The sequence below is a fragment of the Fusarium keratoplasticum genome, chromosome 4 (assembly GCF_025433545.1).
Source record: "Fusarium keratoplasticum isolate Fu6.1 chromosome 4, whole genome shotgun sequence".
In the NCBI taxonomy this organism is placed as follows: Eukaryota; Fungi; Ascomycota; class Sordariomycetes; order Hypocreales; family Nectriaceae; genus Fusarium; species Fusarium keratoplasticum.
The window spans coordinates 1,552,259-1,575,546 of NC_070532.1; the positions used below are offsets into that span (position 1 = coordinate 1,552,259).

The 23,288-nt window shown below is 54.5% G+C and overlaps 9 protein-coding genes across 9 annotated transcripts; 3 read left to right on the top strand and 6 right to left on the bottom strand.

Annotated features, from left to right (window-relative positions):
* Positions 1–677: 677 nt before the first annotated feature.
* On the top strand, positions 678–1,868 carry NCS57_00555400 (18S rRNA aminocarboxypropyltransferase; the record flags this gene model as incomplete). The annotated part of the gene is made up of 1 exon (XM_053055470.1): positions 678–1,868. The coding sequence occupies one exon, from the start codon at positions 678–680 to the stop codon at positions 1,866–1,868; it is 1,191 nt and encodes a 396-aa protein (XP_052914425.1).
* A 343-nt stretch (positions 1,869–2,211) lies between these two features.
* NCS57_00555500 (Tr-type G domain-containing protein) lies at positions 2,212–5,458 on the bottom strand (the record flags this gene model as incomplete). The annotated part of the gene is made up of 3 exons (XM_053055471.1): positions 5,384–5,458; positions 2,461–5,332; positions 2,212–2,363 (listed from the first exon to the last, which is right to left on the bottom strand). The coding sequence occupies exons 1-3, from the start codon at positions 5,405–5,407 to the stop codon at positions 2,212–2,214; spliced, it is 3,048 nt and encodes a 1,015-aa protein (XP_052914426.1). The 5' UTR covers positions 5,408–5,458.
* A 396-nt stretch (positions 5,459–5,854) lies between these two features.
* On the top strand, positions 5,855–6,931 carry NCS57_00555600 (uncharacterized protein; the record flags this gene model as incomplete). Its single annotated transcript, XM_053055472.1, has 1 exon — positions 5,855–6,931. Exon 1 carries the CDS (start codon positions 5,906–5,908, stop codon positions 6,929–6,931), a length of 1,026 nt encoding a protein of 341 aa, XP_052914427.1. The 5' UTR covers positions 5,855–5,905.
* A 2,581-nt stretch (positions 6,932–9,512) lies between these two features.
* NCS57_00555700 (uncharacterized protein) lies at positions 9,513–10,760 on the top strand (the record flags this gene model as incomplete). Its single annotated transcript, XM_053055473.1, has 4 exons — positions 9,513–9,773; positions 9,854–10,100; positions 10,171–10,622; positions 10,671–10,760. 4 exons carry the CDS (start codon positions 9,513–9,515, stop codon positions 10,758–10,760), a joined length of 1,050 nt encoding a protein of 349 aa, XP_052914428.1.
* Positions 10,761–11,947: 1,187 nt separating this feature from the next.
* Positions 11,948–13,796, bottom strand: NCS57_00555800 (uncharacterized protein; the record flags this gene model as incomplete). Its single annotated transcript, XM_053055474.1, has 3 exons — positions 11,948–13,465; positions 13,588–13,671; positions 13,776–13,796. 3 exons carry the CDS (start codon positions 13,794–13,796, stop codon positions 11,948–11,950), a joined length of 1,623 nt encoding a protein of 540 aa, XP_052914429.1.
* A 1,089-nt stretch (positions 13,797–14,885) lies between these two features.
* Positions 14,886–15,816, bottom strand: NCS57_00555900 (PP28 domain-containing protein; the record flags this gene model as incomplete). Its single annotated transcript, XM_053055475.1, has 3 exons — positions 14,886–14,993; positions 15,063–15,679; positions 15,750–15,816. 3 exons carry the CDS (start codon positions 15,814–15,816, stop codon positions 14,886–14,888), a joined length of 792 nt encoding a protein of 263 aa, XP_052914430.1.
* A 2,032-nt stretch (positions 15,817–17,848) lies between these two features.
* On the bottom strand, positions 17,849–18,676 carry NCS57_00556000 (uncharacterized protein; the record flags this gene model as incomplete). The annotated part of the gene is made up of 1 exon (XM_053055476.1): positions 17,849–18,676. One exon carries the CDS (start codon positions 18,674–18,676, stop codon positions 17,849–17,851), a length of 828 nt encoding a protein of 275 aa, XP_052914431.1.
* Positions 18,677–19,370: 694 nt separating this feature from the next.
* Positions 19,371–20,873, bottom strand: NCS57_00556100 (uncharacterized protein; the record flags this gene model as incomplete). The annotated part of the gene is made up of 2 exons (XM_053055477.1): positions 19,371–20,541; positions 20,599–20,873. 2 exons carry the CDS (start codon positions 20,871–20,873, stop codon positions 19,371–19,373), a joined length of 1,446 nt encoding a protein of 481 aa, XP_052914432.1.
* Positions 20,874–21,401: 528 nt separating this feature from the next.
* Positions 21,402–23,074, bottom strand: NCS57_00556200 (Succinyl-CoA:3-ketoacid-coenzyme A transferase; the record flags this gene model as incomplete). Its single annotated transcript, XM_053055478.1, has 3 exons — positions 21,402–21,533; positions 21,587–22,954; positions 23,015–23,074. The coding sequence occupies 3 exons, from the start codon at positions 23,072–23,074 to the stop codon at positions 21,402–21,404; spliced, it is 1,560 nt and encodes a 519-aa protein (XP_052914433.1).
* Positions 23,075–23,288: the final 214 nt, after the last annotated feature.

Consider the following 23,288-nt stretch of genomic DNA (forward strand, 5'->3'; position numbering starts at 1 on the left):
TGGTCGTAAGGCGGATAGAAGCCGGCGGGGGGAGGAAGGCAGGGTATAGAGCTCGAGGCCGATAGGATGTGGATCAGGCGGTTGGAATGGAAGCCTGAAGTTGAAGGAGTGGTATCAAGGGAAGGAACAGGTTGAAGCTGCTAACCCTGTGACTGTCGCTGGAGCTTGTAGCTGTCGACGTGGTTGCAGGACTCGAGTCGACCCGGCTTGAAGCCAACAAACAAGGGGGTTATTGAGAGACTGACAGCTTGCGCTAAAGAGGCACCCAACGTGGACCTGGACCGTGGATGGACATGATGTGCTGAGAACGTGGCACTGTGGCTTCCGCCGTAGGTAGAGTGGAGAGCGGAGAGTGGCTGCAAGGCATCGGTACGTTGAATGTTCCGTTCCGACAATTGGTACCAATTACAGCGGGCTTCCAGGGGACCTTGGCGCTGAGAGCTTCCCGTCGGGTGCTAGGGACCCCTGACGTGCTGCAGCCCATTAGGTAGATTTGCCCCTCCATTGAACCCCGCCATGATTCTAGAGGTCGAAGCCCAATACAGAAAGAATCTTGGGGAAAAGTAAAAAATAAAATAAATATCGTCACGACATCCATTTCCACCTTGGATCAGCACCCAACGGCTACCTACCTCACGCCATCAACTCCCGAGTAGCATAATCATCAAACCTCGATCATGGTCCGTCATAAGAAAGACTTCAACCCCAAGGGAAAGAAGGGAGGTCATGGTCCCCCGCGCCCTCGAGCACCCCGCAACAATGACGGAGATGGCCCTTCGTCACGTCCAGCCTTCAAGGCCGCCTGCTGGGACCTCGGCCACTGCGACCCCAAGCGCTGCTCCGGAAAGAAGCTCATGAAGCTCGGCATGATGCGCGACCTCCACCTCGGCCAGCGCCACAACGGCGTCATTATCACCCCCAACGGCAAGCACGTCGTCTCCCCCGCCGACCGCGAGCTCATGGATCAGTATGGCGCTGCTGTTGTCGAGTGCTCTTGGGCGAGGACGAAGGAAGTTCAGTGGAACAAGGTTGGAGGAAAGTGTGAGCGCTTGCTGCCGTACCTCGTCGCTGCGAACACCGTCAACTACGGCAAGCCGTGGCGGCTGAACTGTGTCGAGGCTCTCGCGGCAGCCTTTTATATCTGTGGACACGCGGACTGGGCGGAGCAGATTCTAGAGCCTTTTTCGTACGGACCGTCATTCCTCGAAATCAACTCCAGCCTGCTCAAGCGCTATGCCGCATGTACCGACGAGGCCAGTGTGAAGAAGACCGAGGAGGAGTGGATGGAGCAGCTGGAGCGGGAATACACCGAGAGCAGGGAAGAGGGTAACGATGATATTTGGGCTACCGGAAACACTAACCGAAGACGCATGGATCCCTCCGACGACGACGAGGAAGATGATGATGAAGAGGGCTCCGACAAGGACGACGAGGATAGCATAGATGGCATATACCTGGGCAAGAAACTACAGAAGCCGAGCGCGCAAGAAGAGGAAGACGAGGAAGAAAAGGACCGTTATGCAATATCCGACGACTCGGATGACGAAGACGCAATGGCCGAGATCCGTCGCAAGGTCCTCGCCTCAAAGACCTTTACAAACCCCAACCAGGACGACGACAAGAAGCCCGCCACCATCCCGAACCCCCATCAACAGCAGCAACAGTTCAAGCCTGCCACGGATGTGCAGCCAGACTCGGACAATGGCGACAGCGACGAGGATGAGGATGATGAGTTTGACAACATCATTGAGGCTACTCCCGTGACGGACCGTATTGGCTTGGCGAAGCTGGAGAAGGAGCGGTCTCAGGCTACGGTCACTACGAGGACGTTTTCATCGAATACTGTTGGGGCGCCGTATAGACGGTGATATGAAGAATGTGAGAGAAAGGGGGCCTGGGTTGGTGAGCTGAGATGGGCTTGATGAGATCACAAAACGAAGTCAATGTTTACTGTGATTTACGAGAGTATGAAAATGCAGGCATAAAAGTTGGAAATATGAATCATGATCTATTAATCTCGACATCTTTACATAAACATTGAGATTGTGATATATATCGCCTCCATCCATCCATACCCCCCTTTTCATACATGACCCCCCTAATTCCCTTCATCAGACCATGCTTCATTTAACTAGTCATACATGCCCCCTCCTCTAGGGAAGAGTCTCTCTACTTTTGTGATTTCGTACACTACACTTTTTTACACTCTTGTTACAATGTGCGCTTCTCCTTGAGGACCTCGTATGTCTGGATCTGGTCGTCGACCTCGAGGTCCTGGAAGTCTTCGAAGCCGATACCGCACTCGGTGCCCTTGCCCATCTCCATGACGTCCTTCTTGACGTGCTTGAGCGTGTCGATTTTGCCTGGAAATGAGTTAGCACAGGAACAGATACTCCAAGTTGGGTCTCCCTAAAAGACAGCATGAAGGAAAAGGAGGCTCAATAGGGGGCAGAAACTCACCCTCATAAACGACCTCGCCGGCTCGGATCACCTTGACCATCGAGGTACGCTTGATGGATCCGTTGCGAATCTTGCAGCCGGCAATGGTCTTCTGCACACGCTTCTTGATGTTGATGGTAAACAGCTGCAGCACGTCGGCCTCGCCCAGGACCTTGTGCGAGATCTTGTAGGGCAGGAGGTCCGAGAGGGCGGCCTTGACGTCGTCCACCACGTGGTAGATGACGCTGTGGTCGATGATGCGCACGCCCGCCTCGTCTGCGCGGTGGCGGATGTGGGGGAGGATGGTGTTGTTGAAGTTGATGATGATACTCTTGGACGCCGCCGCGTGGTCGACGTCGTACTCGGAAATGAGGCCGACAGAGGATCGCAGGATCTTGGACTGGACTTCGTTGCTACCCAGCTCCTGGACAGTGCCGCATACCGCCTCCACCGAGCCGGCCACGTCGGCCTTGACGATGAAGTTCTGGAATATGATGCCAGGCTCCGACTCGCTGGGTTCCGCCTCGATACCCTCAGCCTCTGCTGCAGCGGCTGCCTCCTCCGCAGCGGCCTTCTCGCGCTGGCGATGCTCCTGCTCAGCGAGCTGTTGAGAGCTCTCCTCTCTCTCGGCCATCTCCTGACGATACTCAACCGCCGTCTTGGCCGTGCCCTCATCAGGAGCCTGGAGGACCTGTTCACCAGCCTCAGGAAGGTCACGCCAGCCGAGGACCTGGACAGGGGTTCCGGGCGGTGCCTCAGGGATCTCAACACCGGCTTCGTTGCGAAGGCCACGAACCTTGGCCCACGTCTTACCGGCGACAATGTAGTCACCAAGACGCAAGGTTCCTCGCTTGACGAGCACCGAGGCGACCTTGCCGGTCTGCTTGACACTGGACTCGAGGATCCAGCCCTCAGCCATGCCGTCGGTCTCTGCGCGAACGTCGAGGATTTCGGACAGGGTGACAATGTTCTCCTCAAGGTCTTCCATGCCCTTACCGGTCTTGCCACTGACTGGAACAACCTGAACATCGCCTCCAAACTCCTCAAGCTCGACGCCATTGCGGGAGAGATCAAGCTTGACCTGTTCGACCCGGGCGTCCTCCTTGTCGATCTTGTTGATGGCGACAATGATGGGTACCTTGGCAGCTGTAGCGTGCTTCAGGGCCTCGATCGTCTGAGGCATGACACTATCGTCGGCGGCCACAACTAGAACCACGATATCGGTGACATTGGCACCTCGTTGACGCATGGACAAGAAGGCGGCGTGACCTGGAGTGTCGAGGAATGTGATTTGCTTCCCAGATGACATCTGAACCACAAAGGCACCAATGTGCTGGGTGATGCCACCATGTTCCTGAGCAGCAATTGACGACTTGCGAAGCCAGTCGAGGAGAGTTGTCTTTCCATGATCGACGTGGCCCATGATGGTGACCACAGGAGGACGACTAGGTAACGAGGATGGGTCCTCTGCCGCAGGCCGAGGCCGTAGATCTCGCTGTGAACCAGTGTCGACAGTGGGATCGAATCCATACTCCTGGGCAACGAGAGCTGCCGTGTCACCAGTCATGATGGTGTCGTTGGTGAGCTCCTCAAAGCCCATGGCCTCGAGGTCATGTAGGAAGTCTGCATTTCGAATCTGGAGCGCCTGGGCTAGGTTGGCCACACTGATGTACTCTGGGAGGAAGATGGGCACTGGCGCATTATTGGCTTCTTCCTCGAGGCGCTTCTTGGCGTCCTTTTCAGCCTTCTTGCGCTGCCTCAACTCCCATCGGCGAATGGAATCCTCGTCCCAGTCATCGTCATCATCCTGCTGCTGTCTCACATTCTTCGGGCGCTTGCCCTTCTTGCCTCGTCGATCATCAACCTCATCCTCGACCTCGAAACGGGACTTGCGCCTCGGTTGCTGCTCCTGCGGCGTTTGAAGATCCTGGGACCAGAAATCTTGGACTGCATCAGGCGAAGCCTGCTGGCTGCTAGATTTAGAGGCAGTGCTGGGCTTGCCACGGAAGCCGCTGACTCTAGTCTCGAGTGCGTCCCAAAAATCGCCACCTTGCTCCTCAATGCTGTCGCTTGTTGTCCGCGCGGCACGCTTCATCTCCCCCCAAGCGGCCTCCCCGGTGGGCCTCTCGGGTGTTACAGGTGCCTTTTGTGGTTGCTTCTCTACAGGCTTGGCCTGTGGCCGTGGCTCGCGAGCTGGCAATTGCGTGTCAATCTTGCGAGAGCTGAAGGCCCCCCAGGCAGGGGCTGCAGGCGTAGCTGGAGCAGCTGGTTTTTCAGGCTCGTTGCTGGACCAAGCCTTGGGCGTCGCCACTGGAGCGGGGGTACGGTCCGTCTTGAAAGCCTCTGCAAGAGCCGACGAAAGGGCAGCCCTATTCTCGGCCCTGCCTTCGGCCCTGCCTTCAGCCCTGCCTTCAGCCTTGTTTTGGCGCTTCTGCTTCTTGTTCTTCTTCTTTTTGTCATGCTTCTGACTTGCCAAAGCTGTCTGGGGAGGATCGGGGACCTTTGCGACGGGAGCCGGCTTCTTGGGGGCGAGTCCCATCTTGCTACGAGCTTCGAGCTCATGGGGGAGAAGCGAGGTGGGTTTGGCAGTGTCTGGTGTTGATTTGGTGACTCCAAAAGAGCCAAGAGACCCTAATCCAGCTCCGAATCCTCCAGGAAAACCACTGCCCGGGAAGCCTCCCGGCTTGGGAGGGGATCCTTTATCGTCCGGCCGATGAAGCGGGGAGCTCGTCGAAAGGGCTCGCACGCCCAGAGACTGCGTAGAATGGCATGGTAATAGCCCAGGCGCCCCGGCTGATATTATAGAAGTTGATACATGGCGATCTCTGAGCTGTGCTTCCCTCGGCGAAAGCTTGAGACGGCAGTAGGCGCAAACGAAGGAATTACCGCGTCCCTAGAACTGAATTAGACAATTGGCAATTGAGAGGGCATCCAATGCATTCACCTGCAAGGCACGGGCTCTTAACATTGCCACGATAAGGGATTGACAGACTGGGGCAAGTCTGTCTCGACATTTGGCGTGATGGTGGGTAGTGCTCAGATCTCGAGCTCGAGTGCCATTGATCATCGGCTCGGCAGAAGCAGACCCGGCTTTTTTTCAGCCACACCCAGCGGCGTCGGCGTTGGGATTGTCCGCCACATCCACGACACCAATAGCGAGCAGGTGATTTCGATGGATGACAATGGATGAATCAAAATAAGAGGTAAAATTGCAAAATTAAATGTTTATGAGTTATATAGATTCGTGTATGTAGCATGGAGTTTTTGAAACTTGGCCCGGCTCAATTGATGCGCGCATGGGCAAGAGACACCTGTTGGACATGACAAGGTCTGTCCTGACATTTTTGTGGACCACCATCGCTCATCTCTAGACAACACATCTCACAACTCTTTAACATCCACACTCTCTTTAGCCTCAAACAACTCCAACCTCCAACGCTCGGTCCAGAGCCGAAGACCATCCAATATGGCTCCGAATAAGAGAGCGGCCAAGTCAAAACCCGCCAATTCCTCACCAAAGGATGGCGCACCCCCTTCTCCTTTCAAGAGGCCCCCGGAAGTCCTGGAGCCCTTCATCAGCTCCCTCTCGGAGAAGCATGTCTACATCACCCACGTCGACTCCAAGCCCGCCGACCTGAAGCGCAAGATATTCATGGTTCCTGTCGGCATGAACATCGTCGTCGTCTTGCTCTTTGTCCTGCGCATGTACTGGATCGTCCCCTGGTACTGGAAGCTCATCATGACGGGCCTTGGTCATGACAATGAGACGACCTTGAATACGGCCGACTCGACGTGGTCCGAGATTTCTTGGGAGATTGGCAGACGCGCCTTCACCATGATGGTCGACTTTATCCTCCTTATATTCGTCTGGCCCTGGCCTATCGAGTTCGTCGCCGGACAGGCCCGTGGAAACCCTTGCCAGTGGAGATGGCAGGTCGGCTTCCGCGCAAAGGAGATCTACGTGCGCCGCAGCCGGGAATGGGACCAGGTCATCAAGGATCTCTTCGCCGACGAGGATTCTCAGAAGATCCTCTTTGCCTACATCCAACAGGCAACATCTCCCATGCTCCAGGAGCAAAAGACTGGCTACCTCCTCATGAACGGCCAGTGGGACCTCGACTGGGCGCGCATGATCCTGGCTCACCGTATGGTCGACAAGAAGGAAATCGCCCTGGATGCCTTCAAGAACGTTGTTCTGGTGCACCACCCCGACTTCGGCTGGATGTCCTACGATCCGCGAGGTCCCGCTGCCTCGAGCGAGGACGAGCGACGCCGCCAGGTCTTTGCCTTTAGGGATGCGCTTGTGGAGCTTGGAAAGGAAGATTTGTTCTATCGCTGGATTGAGATTGTGCAATACGAGGCGACACAGCCTGGCGGCTTTGGACCTGAGAAGCAGGAGGCTGCGGCCAAGAGAATCCGGGAGCTGTTTGAGGCCCAGAACATTAACTTTGATGAGCTTTGGAAGAAGAGCGTTGGACCAATTCCATCTTGAACGAGGGTGGCAGGCGGAGTCGCATTGTATTATACACTATCCAACTATGTAGAGAATATCGCCAAAACAGGGCGGCATGGATATCGAAAAGCAGCCGAAAAGGAGACAGGCGCAAAGCTAGTAAATGAAAAAAGGAGAAGGGAAACAAAATGCGAATATCAGTTTTGATGAAATCACCAAAAAAGAAATCATTCGCCCTGCTCCCGCTCTCATTCAGCGTCGAGACTACAGCGCGCCCTTGCTTTCGCGAAGTATTTGTTTTCACCGGAGTCCAGCCTCGAAAGCTGTCCGTCTAAGGCGGGCGTCCCCGGTGGTCCTTAGCCGGCTCAGTCCAGGGGCTGGCGGTGTTTATGAGAACGGCGCCCGGCACCGACCTAGGTTCGAACTCACAACCTGGGCAGCCTACCCCGTCGGGTAGCTGGTTCCAGACCACGAGCTCTACTGCTAGGCCAGTTACCGACCGACCTGTCCGCTGTTGCCAGATGCTCCGGGGTTTTGGATGATAAAGGTAGCTACGTTGGGGCGGGGTTGGCTGGCTGGCAGCTGGCTGACAGCTGCGCACCCTGTCGGCCATCACGAGGGCAGCATCACCGCCTATACCCAAGGCGCCACAGCGGGTGGCCCGTACTCGAAGCGAAAGCTGCCCAAAGGGGAAGGGATGTTAGCCCAGGCCAAACCCGACAACGTTTCTGTCCATGTTAAATGGACAGAAGACAGGATCTCGAGTCAATGACCATACCAGGAGGTACGCCGACCTTTTCCGAGCCATTTCAACCAGTTGACATGTCTGATAGGTTTGATATGACCATCATGAATGTGAGGAGCCATGGTCACTTGACATGATTCCAACGTGGTATGTCATGCCACAACTTGATATCCAAATAACCCAATCTGCCCAGGCACCCCTGACTTCAGGAGGCAGGGCTAAGCGCGATCAGGGGCAATGACGGGAGCCAAGAATTGCATTTACACCCTTGGAATTACTCGGTCATGTCGATGGAAGGATAATTCGATGTAGTTACGGCGGATGTGGCTCGCGAATCGGTTTAGGGCCTCGAATTGTTGGATCAAAGTATGCAGAGGATATCGGTCGACAGGATGGGCATCGGAGGAGGTTTGGTAGCAGTGAGTACCGTGTTATACCTGTAGATTAGAAATTGGGGCATTTGAAGCATGCTGAGCATGTCCTGGTCACCATCTCATCAAGCTCAATGGATGGCTTGAGGTGAATTTGATGAGATGAAGTTGAAATTGTGTGTGGTGGTGTTTCTTGGCTTTGTGGCTGACTAAGAGCCCAGATTAGCGCATTGCGGCGAGTGGGTGGCACGTGCGGAGAATCCTGGCTCCAGCCCTTTCCTGATGGGGCCATGCTACGTGCTGAGGTACGTACCGTGTATGTAGGGCGGTGAAACAGCTTGCGTTTAGAGGGAAACATGAGAGAGCTCCGGAGAGCCAAGCTGGCAGGATGTATTGGGGAATGAGGCTGAGATAAAGGGAGGCTTGGAGCTGTAGGTGGGGAGGCGACTATTTACACAGAGGGGGAATGCTGACTGTGCCCTCCCTCTGAGAGAATCCTGCGCGAGATCAATCAATCTATCCGCAGCCTGGTCTGGACTCGGCGATTGCTGTTCCTGGATGTTACAGGTAGAGAGTCGTGTGCGAGCTGTCACAGTCTAGATCCCTTCACGCGACTTAAGATTCAAGCTCTTGGCCTTGTGAGATGCTTCGGGAACGGTGTAAAAAATCGTGTAAATGAGGGCATTCGTGTTTAAAGTTGATAGACGGCTCAAAAAAGACTCAATATCTCGTATTCCCTCGTCTCCTTCCCTGCATTATCCTCGGCCTCGTTCCTGCTCCCTTCCTTCAAGAGGTCACTCACAGGCAGGCGTCCTATCACGCCCTGCGCTGATGCGGAAAATCCCCCTCGCCGGCCGCCAGCGTGTATGTACCTTGGCTCTGCCTTGAGCAAATACACCATCTCATCAGGCTTCAGCTTCTAGACCGAGGTGCACTCTGTACTCTTTTTTTGCTCACCGCCGCCAAGCCTGCTGTTCTTCCTCTTACTAGCACTCGCCCAACCCGTTAGAAGCCGTTGAAGCTTGTCCCGTTACTACGGATCATCGTCGGCTGAGAAGCGACAATCAACCAACCAACCCCTGCTCTAGCGTCCCCCAAGAAGCCAGGTCAGTCAGTATTTTTCTCGCCGCGACATTGACATTGGCAAGGCAAGGAGCATTCAAACAAGACGAGACAGGCCAAAACAGCTTCCTCCTCTGCCCTCGGCTTGCCGTTTCGTGCTGTGCTAGGGCCCCCTTTGTCTACCTGCTTAACTGTCACTGGCTGGGTGGCTTCCAGAGCTAACAGACAGACCCAGTCCAAAACCCCTAATTCTTGGGCGCGCCAACCCACCCCATTCAGCCCAGCCCAGGCCAGTCAATCAAGTTCCCGGCCATCAGATTGCCCCTTCAACGTCGCCTCGACAAACCACTTCTCCCGAATAGCCTCGCTCGCTCCGACTCGACTCGGCTCGGTTTCCTCTTCCTCCCACCGTCAAATACCCCATCCATCCATCCTCTTCGACATGTCATCGGGATTGACGCGACGCCGTGGTGCGGGCGGCGCAGGTCCCTCAGCTGAGGGAGACGCCAGCAACGGTTCTGGCCCCAGAACGAGCACCCCCAACACCAGGGACAGCGGCCCCGAGACGAGCTACGAGAACACCGAGAATGGCCACAAGATCGCGTTCGACCCTCGAGACATTAGCGAGAGCGCTGAGCGAAGCAAGCAGCCCAAGCTCACCCTTATGGAGGAGGTTCTGCTGCTTGGTCTCAAGGATAAGCAGGTAGGCACATGCACCAAAAATGCTTCAGGGCAGCTGTCCTGTTTTGCCTCGGAAACAAAACCCTGACCGCAATTCTTTAGGGCTACCTCTCTTTCTGGAACGACAACATTTCCTACGCCCTCCGAGGATGCATCGTCATCGAGCTCGCCTTCCGTGGTCGCATCGCAATGGAGAAGGATGCTTCCAGGCGACGATTCCCTCTCGCAGACCGCAATATCGAAGTCATAGATGATACCCTCACCGGCGAGGTCCTCCTCGACGAAGCCCTCAAGATGATGAAGCAGAGCGAAAAGATGAGCGTCGCAACCTGGATTGACCTGATGAGCGGTAAATAGCCCTGCCCTGGCTGACGAGTCTCGAATTCTCCTCACTAACGACCCCTTTCTTTGGCATGCAGGCGAGACATGGAACCTGATGAAGATCGGATACCAGCTCAAGCAGGTCCGAGAGCGCCTTGCCAAGGGCCTCGTCGACAAGGGAATCCTTCGCACCGAGAAGCGCAACTTCCTGCTCTTTGACATGGCCACCCACCCCGTCGCTGATGGTGGCGCCAAGGAAGAGATCCGTCGCCGCGTCCGCAACATCCTCACCCAACGAACCGTCGTCCTCAACGGTAGCCAGTTCCTCCCCGAGTCGCTCGAGTTCCGTTACACACGCAGCATCGCCATGGTTTGCGCCGCCTACGCCGCTAACGTCCTCGAGAACGCCTTGTCAACCCTTGGCCACGAGGCCCGCGAGAGGGCCTTTGCGCAGACAGATGATCTGCTCGCTGACTACAGCCAGTGGCCGTTTGGCAAGAAGGCTGTGCAGAATGGCATTGGAGCCAACCTGCCCCAGGCGATTGCAGATGTAGGTTATTCTTGACTCGCACGCACCACAGAGCTAACACTGTCACAGGAGGTCAACAGCGGCAAGGACAAGGAGCTTCAACTCGAGGTTGTTGCGGCCTGTTTGAGCGTCTTCACCCGACTCGATTCCCTCCTATAGACGTGCTCATCTAGGCCACATGCGTGTCGCCATCATTGAGCATCACGCCTTGGTAACACCCAACCAACTTCCGATTTGCGCCCAGGCCAAGCCAAACCCTTTCTCTCGAGGCCTCCGTTCCGCCGACCTCACCCGCCTCTATAGTTCTCACGAATTAACGACAACAGCCTCGCCACTCCCGTCAGGGGGAGTATGGCGAGGACCCACGAACCTACATCACCTACCACATGGAGCAATCGAAGGAAATTCCGGGGTCTTGACTTTGGCGCAACGGGACCAGGGCGCAGCTTTCTCTTGACCAGGGCACGCCGAGGACTCGGCTCAACTGCTCTGCCATTCATTGCTGAAGGGCCTGTCATGGATGTTTTACTGGTGGTGTTGGTGGTGGCCCGCATACTCCCGGCCCCTATGCCCTTTTTTTTAATGTCTTTTTTTGTTCTTCTTCTTTTTTTTTTATCTTGGTCGAGACTCATCTATTCTTCCGTTGTTTTTGGGAAACAAAAAGAAGAGGGACGGAAATGACAGTGTTTGTGTATGTATGTGTGTTTCAGGAAGGCAAAGGAAGGGGGGGAGCCCATAGGTTGATACGATACGTGAAGCGTACTAAAGCCAAAGCCGTGCTGTTTGTCGTTGAATTTTTGGGGGTGGGAGGAGGAGGGAGGGAGGAGGGGGGGGTTCTGCTGGTAAACTGTTGTAATGAGAAGAAAAACAAAAGGGGGCAGATATGCTCTCTCTCTCATGGAACACGGGCGTCTTCTGTCTGAAAGAGTGGATTCTGTGGTGTCTTTCTTTTTAGTGGTGATGTTGGTGATGGCTTCAAGATCGGTGTCCTTGGGACAGATGAGAAAATGGGATGGATGGGATCTTAAGGAGGAATTTGCACACCCAGGCAAGAAGGATTCATTCTGCATTAAACGGCGCGTTCAAGGCACGCTCTCTCATTCATGTTGATCAAGGGGGGAAACGTTCCACTATGTGCTATATGCAATGCCTTGCCTTACAAAGATGAATCTCTCTGCGCGCCGCTCCTTTGATGCATCAATCCGTCCCCTTTTTTGCTTTTTGCCGACCGGGACTCCTCCAGCGCCGTGTCTTGAGAATAAACAAAGCATAATCAATCTTGCTTTTCTTCAACCCCTTTCGTCTTTCTCGTTGGCATTATGTTTTGACTTTGTCATCACTGAGCTTCACTTCTTTCGTCCACCGACGCCCAGGCTTCCCTCAAACCCAGGGCGGCCCTTCTTCTTGGCTCCGACAGCAGGCTTCTTCTTCTTCTTGCCAGCCTTTCCAAGAAGCTTGTCGTCACGGCGCTTACGCAGGTTGTCCTCTCGCTTGCGCTGGCGCTCCTTCTGCGCAAGCTTGACACCGTCAGACCGCTCGCGCCAGGCCTTCTCGCTCTTCTTCTTGGCCGTCTCCTTGCGCTTGACAGCGCGCTTCAGAAGCGCCTCGTCGTCGCGGATCTTCTCGCCCTCGGCGCGGCGGCGGGCTGTCAGCCAAGCATCCTTCTCCTCAATGTCGGCACGCTTCTCGGGGTCAAGCTCCTGGAGGCGCTTCTTCTGGTTCTGCACCTTGATGAGGGCCGTCTTGGCATCTGAAGGACCCTTCTTCTTGCCCTGGTTGAGGACGTAGCTAAGGTCATGCGAGAGCTTGGCGCCATCACCAAAGGCCACGCGGCCAAACGTAAAGTTGCTGGAGTTCTCGTCGAGCTCGACAGCAGGGCTTCTAACACCAGGAGAGCTGGATGCCAGAGCCTCCTCGCGCTTCCGCTGCTCCTCCAGCCTAGCCTGCTTGCGCAGCTCCTGCTTATGGGCCTTGCGAAGCTCCTGCTTCCTCCGCCGCGACTCGATGAGCTCCTGGCGTGTGCGGATGGGCTTGCCGTCGGGGCCGTCAGCTTTTCGAGCGGCGCGTAGGGCCTCAATCTTGGCCGCTAGCCGTGCGCGGAGGGCCTCGGTGTCGGCGGGGATCTTGATGTGCTTGGGCTTCTCGGAGGGAGGGATGGTGGATGAGACGGATGTGGTTGCGCTGACAGGCTCAGCAGGAGCCCCGGGGGCAGTTGTCGAGGAGTCGAAGGTGGGAGAGTGTGGCTCAGATTCGGGCATTGAGTTGTCTGTAGCCTCGTCGTCCTTTTCCAGCCCCGAGATATCCATGGGCTCAACCTCACCATCACCTTGAACAGCCGATGACTCGTCCACCTCCTTTTGCTTCTGGACCTTGGCGGCGGGACTCTTTGCTTGCTTCTTGGCTTGCTTCTGTGATTTGGGCGTAGGGGCGGGCGCTTCATTGTCTGCGTCGGTGGCTTCTGACTTCTTAGACTTCTTCTCAGCCTTCTTCTCCTTCTTCTTTTCCTTCTTGGCAGCCTTCTTTTCCTCTTTTCTTGAAAGCTTGGAGGATGTCGCCTCGGGAGCGGTCTTGGCATCTACGTCGTCGTCGTCGTCGAGCTTCTGCTTCTTGTTGCCTTCGGTCTTTGTCTTGAGGCCCTCGCCGGGCTTCTCGCTGTCGACGCCGGGGACGGGATCGTAGTCCTCCCACTCATCTTCGTCATCGCCATCGTCTTCTTGTTGCATCTCGCGTAACTTGCGCTTGTTCTTTGCGCGCTCATCCATAACTTCCTTAGCGTTTCTGTTAAGCTCGCTGTCAGGGTCTAGCTTTCCGCGACGGGCGGCGGCGGCCTCTTGCTTTGTCTGCTTCTTCTTGCTCCATTGGTTCTATAAGAGATGAATTAGCCTCGTCTGCAGGCTTCTGGGTGGGATTGCGCGGCGGATGACAGGTGGTGTGGTTTTCTCTTGGGGCGGGGAGAGGTTGGTTGGTTCTGAAGTCAGAAACGTACACTTGTGTCTTCGCCATAGTACATCTTGGCCGGGATAAGACTCAAGAGGCCATCAAAGGCCTTTGCATGGTCGCGCAGGCGATCCTATAGTGCTTGGGTCAGCTTCACGGCTTCCTATTGCCATGCTTGCCGTGCCTTCATGTTTGGCTGGCGACAGGCGGGGCACGAGGGCAACTGTGAGGACGGACCTGCAGCGAAGATTCGGCCATGGTGAGGACGTGTATCCGCTATGTCGACTGTGTTTTTGGAGGAGACGATAGAGCGGTGAGGGTATCCTGGTTGGGTCCCTGCGATGCTCGTCGTGGTGGTTCGTGAGGTTGGAGAGAAAGCTCGGAAGGCGATTTGGCCGACGTCGATTTTTTTGGGGACTGTAGTGATTTTTTTTTCTCTGTCCAGTCCCTTCCGTTTTGGTCCAAACGGGCTTTGTGGGGAACCACAGCCGCCAACTCCACCCCTGTACTTTAGCTTACTGCCGCCTCCGCCTCGACACAGACGGGGATAGCCTTCAGGGGTCTTGAGCAGAAGGTCTATGATGGTTACAATCATGGAAGATGGCGAGGGCCGATGATTACTGTTCTTTCCGGTATACCTAGGTATGAGGATCTCTTCCATAGCAACCGCTGACATCCAACTGTCAAGCCATCCATCCCAAGCGCTTAATCCAATCGCCAACATTGACGACATTGAAATGAGTCTATGTTGAGACGGAAATACATCAATAATGCCTTAGTACCTAGCCGGAATAATAATATTATAACAATATTGGCTGTGGGTATTAAAGGCTTCAAGCATCTTTTATGCCCTTGCTACCAATTCGTGCCGCCTCTATGCATCTCACCCTGAGTGGACATATCAGAGCACCACCAAGACTGGAACATTGACTATGATGGCTCTATTGAACCAGCCTAAGACCTCTCCCCAAAATCAAGATAGACGCTTGTTAGTGGTTATCTGCAAACCTTTCCATATTGGCGTTAAGGGAGAAGAGTAACAACATCAACTCTTCCAACTCTAGTATTTGTGCCAAGCATTCGCCAACTTCCATCATCTTATAATTAGTCTCACATGTCACCTTTCAGAAACCAAAACCATGCGAGAAAAAAGATAGTCATCATTTCATGTCGCTATACGCTTTTAGAAAAGCGAGCCGATCACCATGTAGCATCGGCAACCCATGCATCAATGCCATGAATGCCGCAATCCAATGCAACGCAATGCCAAACGGGAACCAGCTGATAACCAACCAAAAGGCCTTCTTCAGTCACGCATCATCGCCATCGCAGCTTTCAGGCCGTGCTTCATTTCTTCTTTCCCTTCTTGGCGGCCGTTTCCTTCCGACGAGCCTCCTTGGCCTCGAACTCGGCCTTCTTGGCCTTTTCCAGTGCTTCCTTCTCTTCACGCTCAGCCTATCACCAAGTTAGTAACGAATCGTAGGTAGGCTGATGAGGCCAAAATGGCGGGACTAAAAGACTCACTTGTCTTCGGGCAGCATCGAGAGCGCGCTGCTCGCGAATGGCCTTGAGACGGGCCAGATCAGCCTTGGCCTCGTCTGTCTTGCCCTGAGCTGTCAGGCGCATATGTCTCTCCTTTGCGGCAGCCGCCTCCAGAGCCTCGCGCTCACGTCGACTCGGGGCAGCCATGTTGCTGACCCCCTCTGTGATCTCTTCAACACCCGCCTTGGTCTGGTTGCGAGCCTTCTTAGAGTGATTGGGGTTGGCGGGCATATCGTCATCGTCCTCACTATCCTCTTCGCTGTCGTCGTCGTCGTCGTCGCTCGAAGGCATGTCGCCAACCTCGACAGTCTTAGCTCTCTGCTTGGCTATGGCTGCCTCTTTGCGGGCCTTTTTCTCAGCCTTGCGGTCTTCGCGTGATAGTTCCTGGGCTGGTGCTGCAGAAGGACCAGGAGCGTCGTCGTCATCGTCGCTATCCTCTTCTTCGGTAGTCTCGTCTTCGGTGGTCTCGTCATCTTCGCTGTCGTCGTCGTCATCGTCATCGTCGTCGTCGTCCTTGCGTTTGGCGTCAACGCTCCACATGCTGATCTCGTTGCCATCGGCGTCAACGGGACGAATGTCTCGCGAGAATTTCTTGCCACCTGGATCGTGGTTAGATTCGCTAGGTCAAGAGCAGTAGACAGTGAAAGAGGAAAGGCCAAACAAACTCACCTCCTCGAGCGGGCTTTCGAAACTTTCCTCCGCGACCGCGAGAGCTCGTTCCAGGACCACCAGCCATCTTGGGCAATTCGAATGATATAGGTGAAGGATGAGAAAGTGTGGGGTGCTAGTATCGATAACTTGTAGTCGTATGCGAAGCTTTAAACGGCGACGTCGGTTGCTAATGAAAGCGCCAAGTCTATTGTTCTTGGAGTTGTTGGGTGTCGATGTTGGTGTTTGTTTGCTAATCAAACTTGACCGGAGGCGGGGTAGCGGGGTAGCTAATGACGGCAGCTTCCAGTTTTAATACCTATGGACGGATGTGCGTGAAAGGAGGCAAGATCAAGGGGTCGGATGTTTGCCGATCAGGGATTGATCAGGGTCGGGAGTGACAATGCGTCACTTGATAGAGCAGGCGTGACAGGGATGGGAGAGATTCGCGAGGTGAAAAGGTCGATGGTGGAAGAAAACAGTTGGATAGGTATCACAAGATAGGCAGGCCAAGAGACATACACAAAGTGAAAGAAACACGAAAGAAACCCAGTCCGGAGAAACCTCCTAAAAGCAATGTGAACCCAGAGTGTGACTCAACTCAGATGCAACCTGAGCCAAAGAGCATCACGGAACCCCCAATGGATGTGAGCTGACTGTTGGCAGAGGCAGAGCAGCCTAACGAGCCCACTGTGAACAAGCCCCGTCAGAGGTCCGGTAGGGACCATCAATGAAAAATCCACCATCTCCAGAGCCGCTGCGCGAATGGGAGTGCCCCTGTTTGTCGTGGTTTGATCCGCTCTGGAGAGGGGCATGCGTGCTTTCAACGAATGTCGATGTGCCATTCCTGTCCATCAGGCACACGACACGAGACGTGATGTGCTGCAGAGCACAAGAAGAAACCTGGATCCTTGACTCACCGCTGGCGCATAGGTACCTTCCTGGAAGAGCCAAGTTCTGTCGCTGTTGGACTCTGTTGGAGCCATTCATTTGGTGGTTTCATGCTGCAATCGAAACACAGCCAGCTCGTACATGGAGGTGTTTTGGGGGGTAGTCTTTGCAACTGTCCATTTTGAAGCATATTCAACGACAAAGGTAATAGTTCTAGTTAAAGATCAAGTTCATGACATTCTTAGAATAGATGCTCTGCAACTTCATGATCTCTCCCCCATCTCGCTTCCTCAGCAAACCCACCCCCCAAGCAATCACGGCACATCAATTCTCCGCGCTCCGCCGCACCCCACCCGCCGCACAGAACAAAACCACCACGAACCGACCTCTCTTTTGAACTTTTCTTTCCTTTCTTCTTCAACCTACTAGAAAAACTGAAATCCTTCAAATTCACTCTGGCTTTCATTTCAATGGATGCAACGGAGGGGAAACTGGAGGAAAGAGAATATTACGTCGCTGACTTACCCTCTGCCCTGTTTTGCGGCTTCGGCTGCGCGTTGGGGGGGAGAAATTTTGATGCGGCACATGCCTTCGCCAATGACCTTGGTTTGGAGGCAATGTCCAACGTAGAATTCACGCGTAGATGGCTGATTGCCTACTATCCGTTTGCTCGCCTCTAAGCGAAGCTTGCTCACCTTGCTGCGACAAGGCATCAAAGCTGTGTGATTCAGGCCTTTTGTCGTGTACTTCAGCGCGTCTTGAACAACATCCCCAACTCTTGAGCTGCTGGGCATCCGTCTCCAGTCTGAGGGACGTGTCCATGTCGCGTCGGTTGACTTCTATGGATGTTCTCTTTTAATTTTCCTCCATGACTAGTACTGTCACCAAGATCCACACGGCTTGTCGCGAACATCAGTTCCTAATAGGAATTCATCGTCACGGATACGTTGTCTACTTCAATAGCCAACCACTGTTCAACAAGACTGAGAAGAAATGACAACTCAAATTCTGCCCTGTAATCCTAGTCTTGGTCCAAGAATTCAGTCATTCCAACCCAACGCATATCCATCATAGCCAAAGGCAATCCTATCGCCTCCATCATCATGGTGTACATGATTAGGTAGTCAAATACTCAATCAAAACGACCCTTCCTCCAGCCCAAAAGTAAACCCTTTACTGAAACAATCATATGCTCTCTTCCATATTCAAAATTCAATCGAAGCACTCGCCTACTTTGGCTCAACCGTTTGTCGCTCCCGTCGTCGTCTTTCTCTTTCTCTCGCGGCCGCAATCTCAGACACTCGGAACATGACATAACCGACCTCGTCGGCCTGGTCCTGATCCATCGGCACGCCAGTGGTGTGACGGAGACGTGCGGCTCGCCACTTTGCCAGCTCCTGATTGTACTTCGGAGTGCCTCTCTCAAATATGGTGTTGAACCAGAGTTGCGAATCCCATTGGATTGCCCTGATCTCGGACCTGTGTTGCGGGCTGAGCTTGACGAAATCTTCAAAAGTTACTGGGGTTTTCCAGTCAACAAAATTGATAAAGTGTGCTGGTGAACGCTTTTCGGTAGCTGATTGGGCTTCGGATGCCCCAAACGCCTGGTTTGTCCCGTCGTCGACAACGCCCTCCGATGGTTCGATCAACGGGACATACCCGTCAGTGTTCACCTCTATTTCCGGGCTTGCGGATCCGACGTGAGTGAAACAAGGCTCAGAAGTGTCGATTTGTTCTTTCGGGGAGTGTTCATGATCCCCCGAGGATATCTGTGTTTGCATGGACGAGGTCAAGCTAAGGGTGCTCGCGGGGCTCAAGGCGGGCCACGGGTTGCCCTCCACAGCCGGAAACTCTGACATATAGCTCGTTGGGGGAAGTTCTTCTTCTTCCTCTTCAGATGTATCGGACTCGTCTGTCAGGTAGCCACCGTCACTCGATAGGAGGTAGTCGGGCTCTTCAGCCAAATCATTGTTGAAGTAGAATGTTGCAGCATAAGGGCCGGGGAAGACGATGCTGGCGAGAGGTTCGTCGTTATTGGTGTCGGCATTGCTTGCCATGTTGTAGGTAGGTATATCCCGGAATGTAATGCGGCAAGGAATAGACGGAGACCGTGTAAAAGACGCAATGGGATATGTTGTACCTTAGTTGTAGTGTGAAGATCTAGGACTTGATGGCTCGGTGGATAAAGTGCGAAGAAGGGAGACGTTCCAAGGTTCCTGCCATTATAAAGGCGTCTGTATCTGTTGGGGAAGGATGTTTCGAGCAGTGCCTTGTTGCAATCGAAGTGTTGGGTCTGTTTACGGGGAAACGACCATCAACTCAGATCCATCTGAGAACACCCAGTTGTTAAGCTTTTCCTCTGTCGGCCATGCGCAGTGAGGCGCAGGAGTGCTTATTTTCAATGGGTTCTGGTCGTGTTACAAACTGAGTTTCAGAGTCAGAGTTGAGATACACCTCGTTCCTTTGATCTTGGGTATGAGGGTCGTTCTCATTTTCACAACCAGCATCACAAGGTCTACCCATCCACGACATTGAAGCAGACCTGGACGTGGCAGTCTTCGGACGATACATTCATCAAGTTTCCAACAGAAACACTGCCGAACCTATGTCGGTCGTGACTGTCAGCGGATGGATTAGATTCAGAGTCATCTGCAATAAGGGTTCGTACCGACAAAGTATAACCAATTTCTCGTAAGCTCGAGGTCTGTCACATCGTGCAAACATCAAATTTGAAAACGCCTCTGTTCCTCCTTACTTCGACATGGCTTGCAGGACATCTTCCAGTCTCCTCTTCTTGTGCTTCCGCAGCGCCAGCACAGGAGCCGCCCGCTCTGAGGCTACCAGGCTTGGACCCTTCTTAGGAATCGGCTTTGGCTTTGGTTTATCTCCTCGAATAACAGAGTCTCGTGTGAATGTGTATTGCCCTGTCGCGAACAGCCCCCGGCTTACATATGACGGTCGAGTGTTGATACCGGATCCGCGAGTGCTATGTCCTAGGTGAAGACACGCGAACGGCCGCGAAGGCAGAATGAAGGGGCCAGCAACAGCTTTTTGGGGTGGTAGGGCGCCGCGAGCGTGTAGGTCTCGGTCTGCGCTGAGCTGACCGAGAAATGAGTAGAGCCAGAACGCCCAAGGCTCAAAGGCCACGCCATGACATGCCCGAGCCTCACTAGATGCAGCATGAGTATCCCACGAAGGTGTTCGCACCTTTGCCATGTCGGTGAGGTAGTCGAGAAGCGGCGGTGCTTGACGGTCTTGAACGAACTTTACGGCACATCTAGAATCGCCACATAGCGAGACGAGGTCGTTGTCGATCCTTGCAGCAAGGTCACTGAGACGATGCGTCCGCGTCTCCTCCAACGGCGCAAACAGCATCAGATAACGTAACAGCGAGTCCTCCAGCCCAGACACCTTTGGGGCCTGCTCCCAGCCATGCTCCAACGCGGCCTCTTCGCTCTGTTTCCAGTCCTCCCTCGCACCCATGACATCGTAGAGCGCGAGCGAAGGGAACTGCGACACCCACTGCAACGACTTCTTGGTGGTGGACTGGTCGCCCCATATGCGGAGTATGCGCAGCAACGGGAACGGGTCGGACTTCTCGGTCCACCCCCGGACCAGGCGGTCCGAGACTTGCGGAAAGATGGTGCGGAGCTCATCAGCGGGTTGGATGAGCTCGAGGGCGCCGAGATTGGGCATATCGGCAAGGCAGAGTAAGTCGTGTGTGTTGAAGGAGCATCCGCCTGTAAGAACGAGGTGGGTGATGAAGTCGGTGGGTGGTGCCGTCAAGGGCACAGTGTAACGGGTGAGGTCATTCCCAGGACGGCAGATATGTTGACGGAAGCGATAAAGACTTAGAGTCTTGTCATCTTCCGCCTCTAGAAACAGCTTGGAGAAGAGTTTCCAGGCGTGAAGGCATTCACCTCTGATAAACTGTTAGTTTCTTCCATGTCTTGGCTATCCCGAGATATCCGCCACTCACCTCGCCTCGAGGAACCGCCATATGCGCCACAACAGACGCGGTGGAAGATCCTCGAGATCTGCCACCGAGCCCACCGAGCCGATGTTATCGGCAACGACCTTGATGACCATGTTTGCCAAGGACCGAGGCCCCCGGACGCCGCGGGCGGTAACGGCGGGATACCGGCGGCGACGGCTCCAGTTTGCCGCGTCTCGATCCGCCTCGGTGAGCGAGTCGCGCGACAGGACCCATTCCTTGAAGACCTGGCCTGTTTCCTGGTCAAACGTGGCAGCCATGATGAGATAAGATATTTCAAGAAACCATGGGATTATGCCAAGGGAGATGGACGGAGCTGGTGTTAGAAAGATGGTAAATGAGGAGGTGCAAGTGGTCGGAGTATTTGGCGTTGAGGCGGTGGATTGATTATCACAGTCTCAGTCAGGCCCTTGCAGCATCACTGCCACGACCACGTCGGCCTTGATTTATAATAGGTGATACTTGAACAGATCAATCAATCACATTGCCAATTTTTTCTCATTTTTGTTCATTTTACTCGTCTAATTGATCTCATCCATGGCGGAGATCCCGACTTTGACCATAACTGTCGGTTCCTTCCATTTCCTTTTTAGGAGGCTCATGCAGGAACAGCCGACGCCATTCAACAACGGCCGCCCTGTGATACCATGGCTTCAAGCCATTCACCTCATCTCAACGCTGAAGCTTCCGGTATTTTTAATGCACCCGGGTAATTCTTCTTCAGCTGGCATGTATCCAAAAACATGCTCGTGGTATCCAATTGCAACGTCTCTACTCATATACACCCTCTACAGCATGGGCTTGAGGTCCTCGGCCACGGTGAAGGGAGCTTCCGTCTTGCTCTTGATCTCGTCGACGGTGACGCCATCGGCGATCTCGATAAGGGTCAGGCCGTGGGCAAAGTCAACGTCAAAGACACCCTAGGTCATAGTTAGCATCGTATCACTGTAATCGCAGACCTGGGTTCACTTACAAGCTCGGTGATGATTCTCGACACGCACGCCCGTCCAGTCAAGGGGAACGCGCACTGCTTGACAATCTTGGGGTTGCCCTTCTTGTCTGTGTGCTCCATCGTCACCACAACCTTGGTCTCGCTGGGGTTGCTGACGAGATCCATGGCACCGCCAAAGCCCTTGACCTTGCCAGGAAGCATCCAGTTGGCAAGATCACCAGTACCGCTGACCTGCATGGCACCCAGGATGGTGAGGTTGATACGTCCACTGCGGATCATGCCAAAGCTCTCCTCGCTACCAAACACGGCAGCACCAGGCTTGAGAGTCACTGTCTCCTTGCCAGCGTTGATCAGGTCGGCATCCTCATCACCCTTCTTGGGGTAGGGGCCCAGACCCAGGATACCGTTCTCAGACTGCAGCTGCACCTCGACCTCGGGGCCGACAAAGCCAGGGGCGAGCATGGGCATACCGATACCTAGGTTGGCGTACATGCCGTTCTTGAACTCCTTGGCAGCGCGACGCACGATGCGCTCTCGCTTAGCCGCTGTGTCGCCGGTGCCGAGGGCCTTTGCGGCCGCAGGGTCGTTCTCGTCCTTGGCCCAGGTGTACTTCTCGATAGCCTTCTCCTCAGTGCTCTGGATGACACGCTTGACGTAGATACCGGGCAGGTGAACGGCCTCGGGAGGGATCTCGCCGGGCTCAACGATGTGCTCGGCCTCGACAATGGTCATCTTGGCGTTGCGGCCCATGGCACCGTTAAAGTTGTGCGCAGCGAGGCGGAACTGGCAGTTGCCGAGCTTGTCGGCCTTGTAAGCCTTGACGAAGGCATAGTCGCCGTCGATGCTGTGCTCGAGGAGATATGACTTGCCCTTAAAGACCTTGACATCCTTGGGGTACGAGTACTCGGCGGGAGAGCCATCGGGCTTGTTTCGGAGAGGAAGATCGCCAGTCTGGACAACGGTTCCAAAAGCGGCGGGGGTGTAGAAGGCGGGCACTCCCTTACCACCAGCGGCGCATCGCTCAGCGAGGGTACCCTGGGGGGTCAGCTCAAGCTCGACCTCACCGGTGAGGTACATGGTCTCAAAAGTCTTGTTCTCGCCAATGTAGCTGGCAATCATCTTGCGGATCTGCTTCGTCTTCAGAAGCTGGCCAAGACCCGAGTTGTCGGTACCGGCGTTGTTTGACACAGCTGTGAGGCCAGTGATCTCGGGCTTGTTCATGACCTCGTTGATGAGCGAGTCGGGCACACCGCAGAGACCGAAGCCACCGCAGAGGAGTGTCGTGTTGGGCTTCATGTCCTTGAGGGCCTCCTTCGCGGAGGGGAAGACCTTGTTGATCTCGGCGCGGCGAGCGGTGGCCGAGAAGGATCGCGTGAGGACGGCATTGGGCTTGAGGGTGTCAGTACTGCTTCAAGAGCTCGCAATTCACATAGGCATGGGGAAACCTACATTAGAAGCATTTCGAGCAAAAGCTCGGAGAGTCCTTAACCGGAAAGCGGCGGAAGGCATCTTGTGAGTTTATGAGAGGATGAGGATGGAGGGGTAGAGGTCGAGGGTAAGGCGGGAATAGCTTCAGGATGAATCCCTGCTGTCGGCTATGGGTCGTAGTCGTCTCGAACAGCAATTACAGCTATGAGTGATCAATTGCGCTTCATGCACCGGTATTCACCTCGCGAGCAGCAACAGCAAGGAAGTAATAAGACGAGACAAGACCCTTGACAAG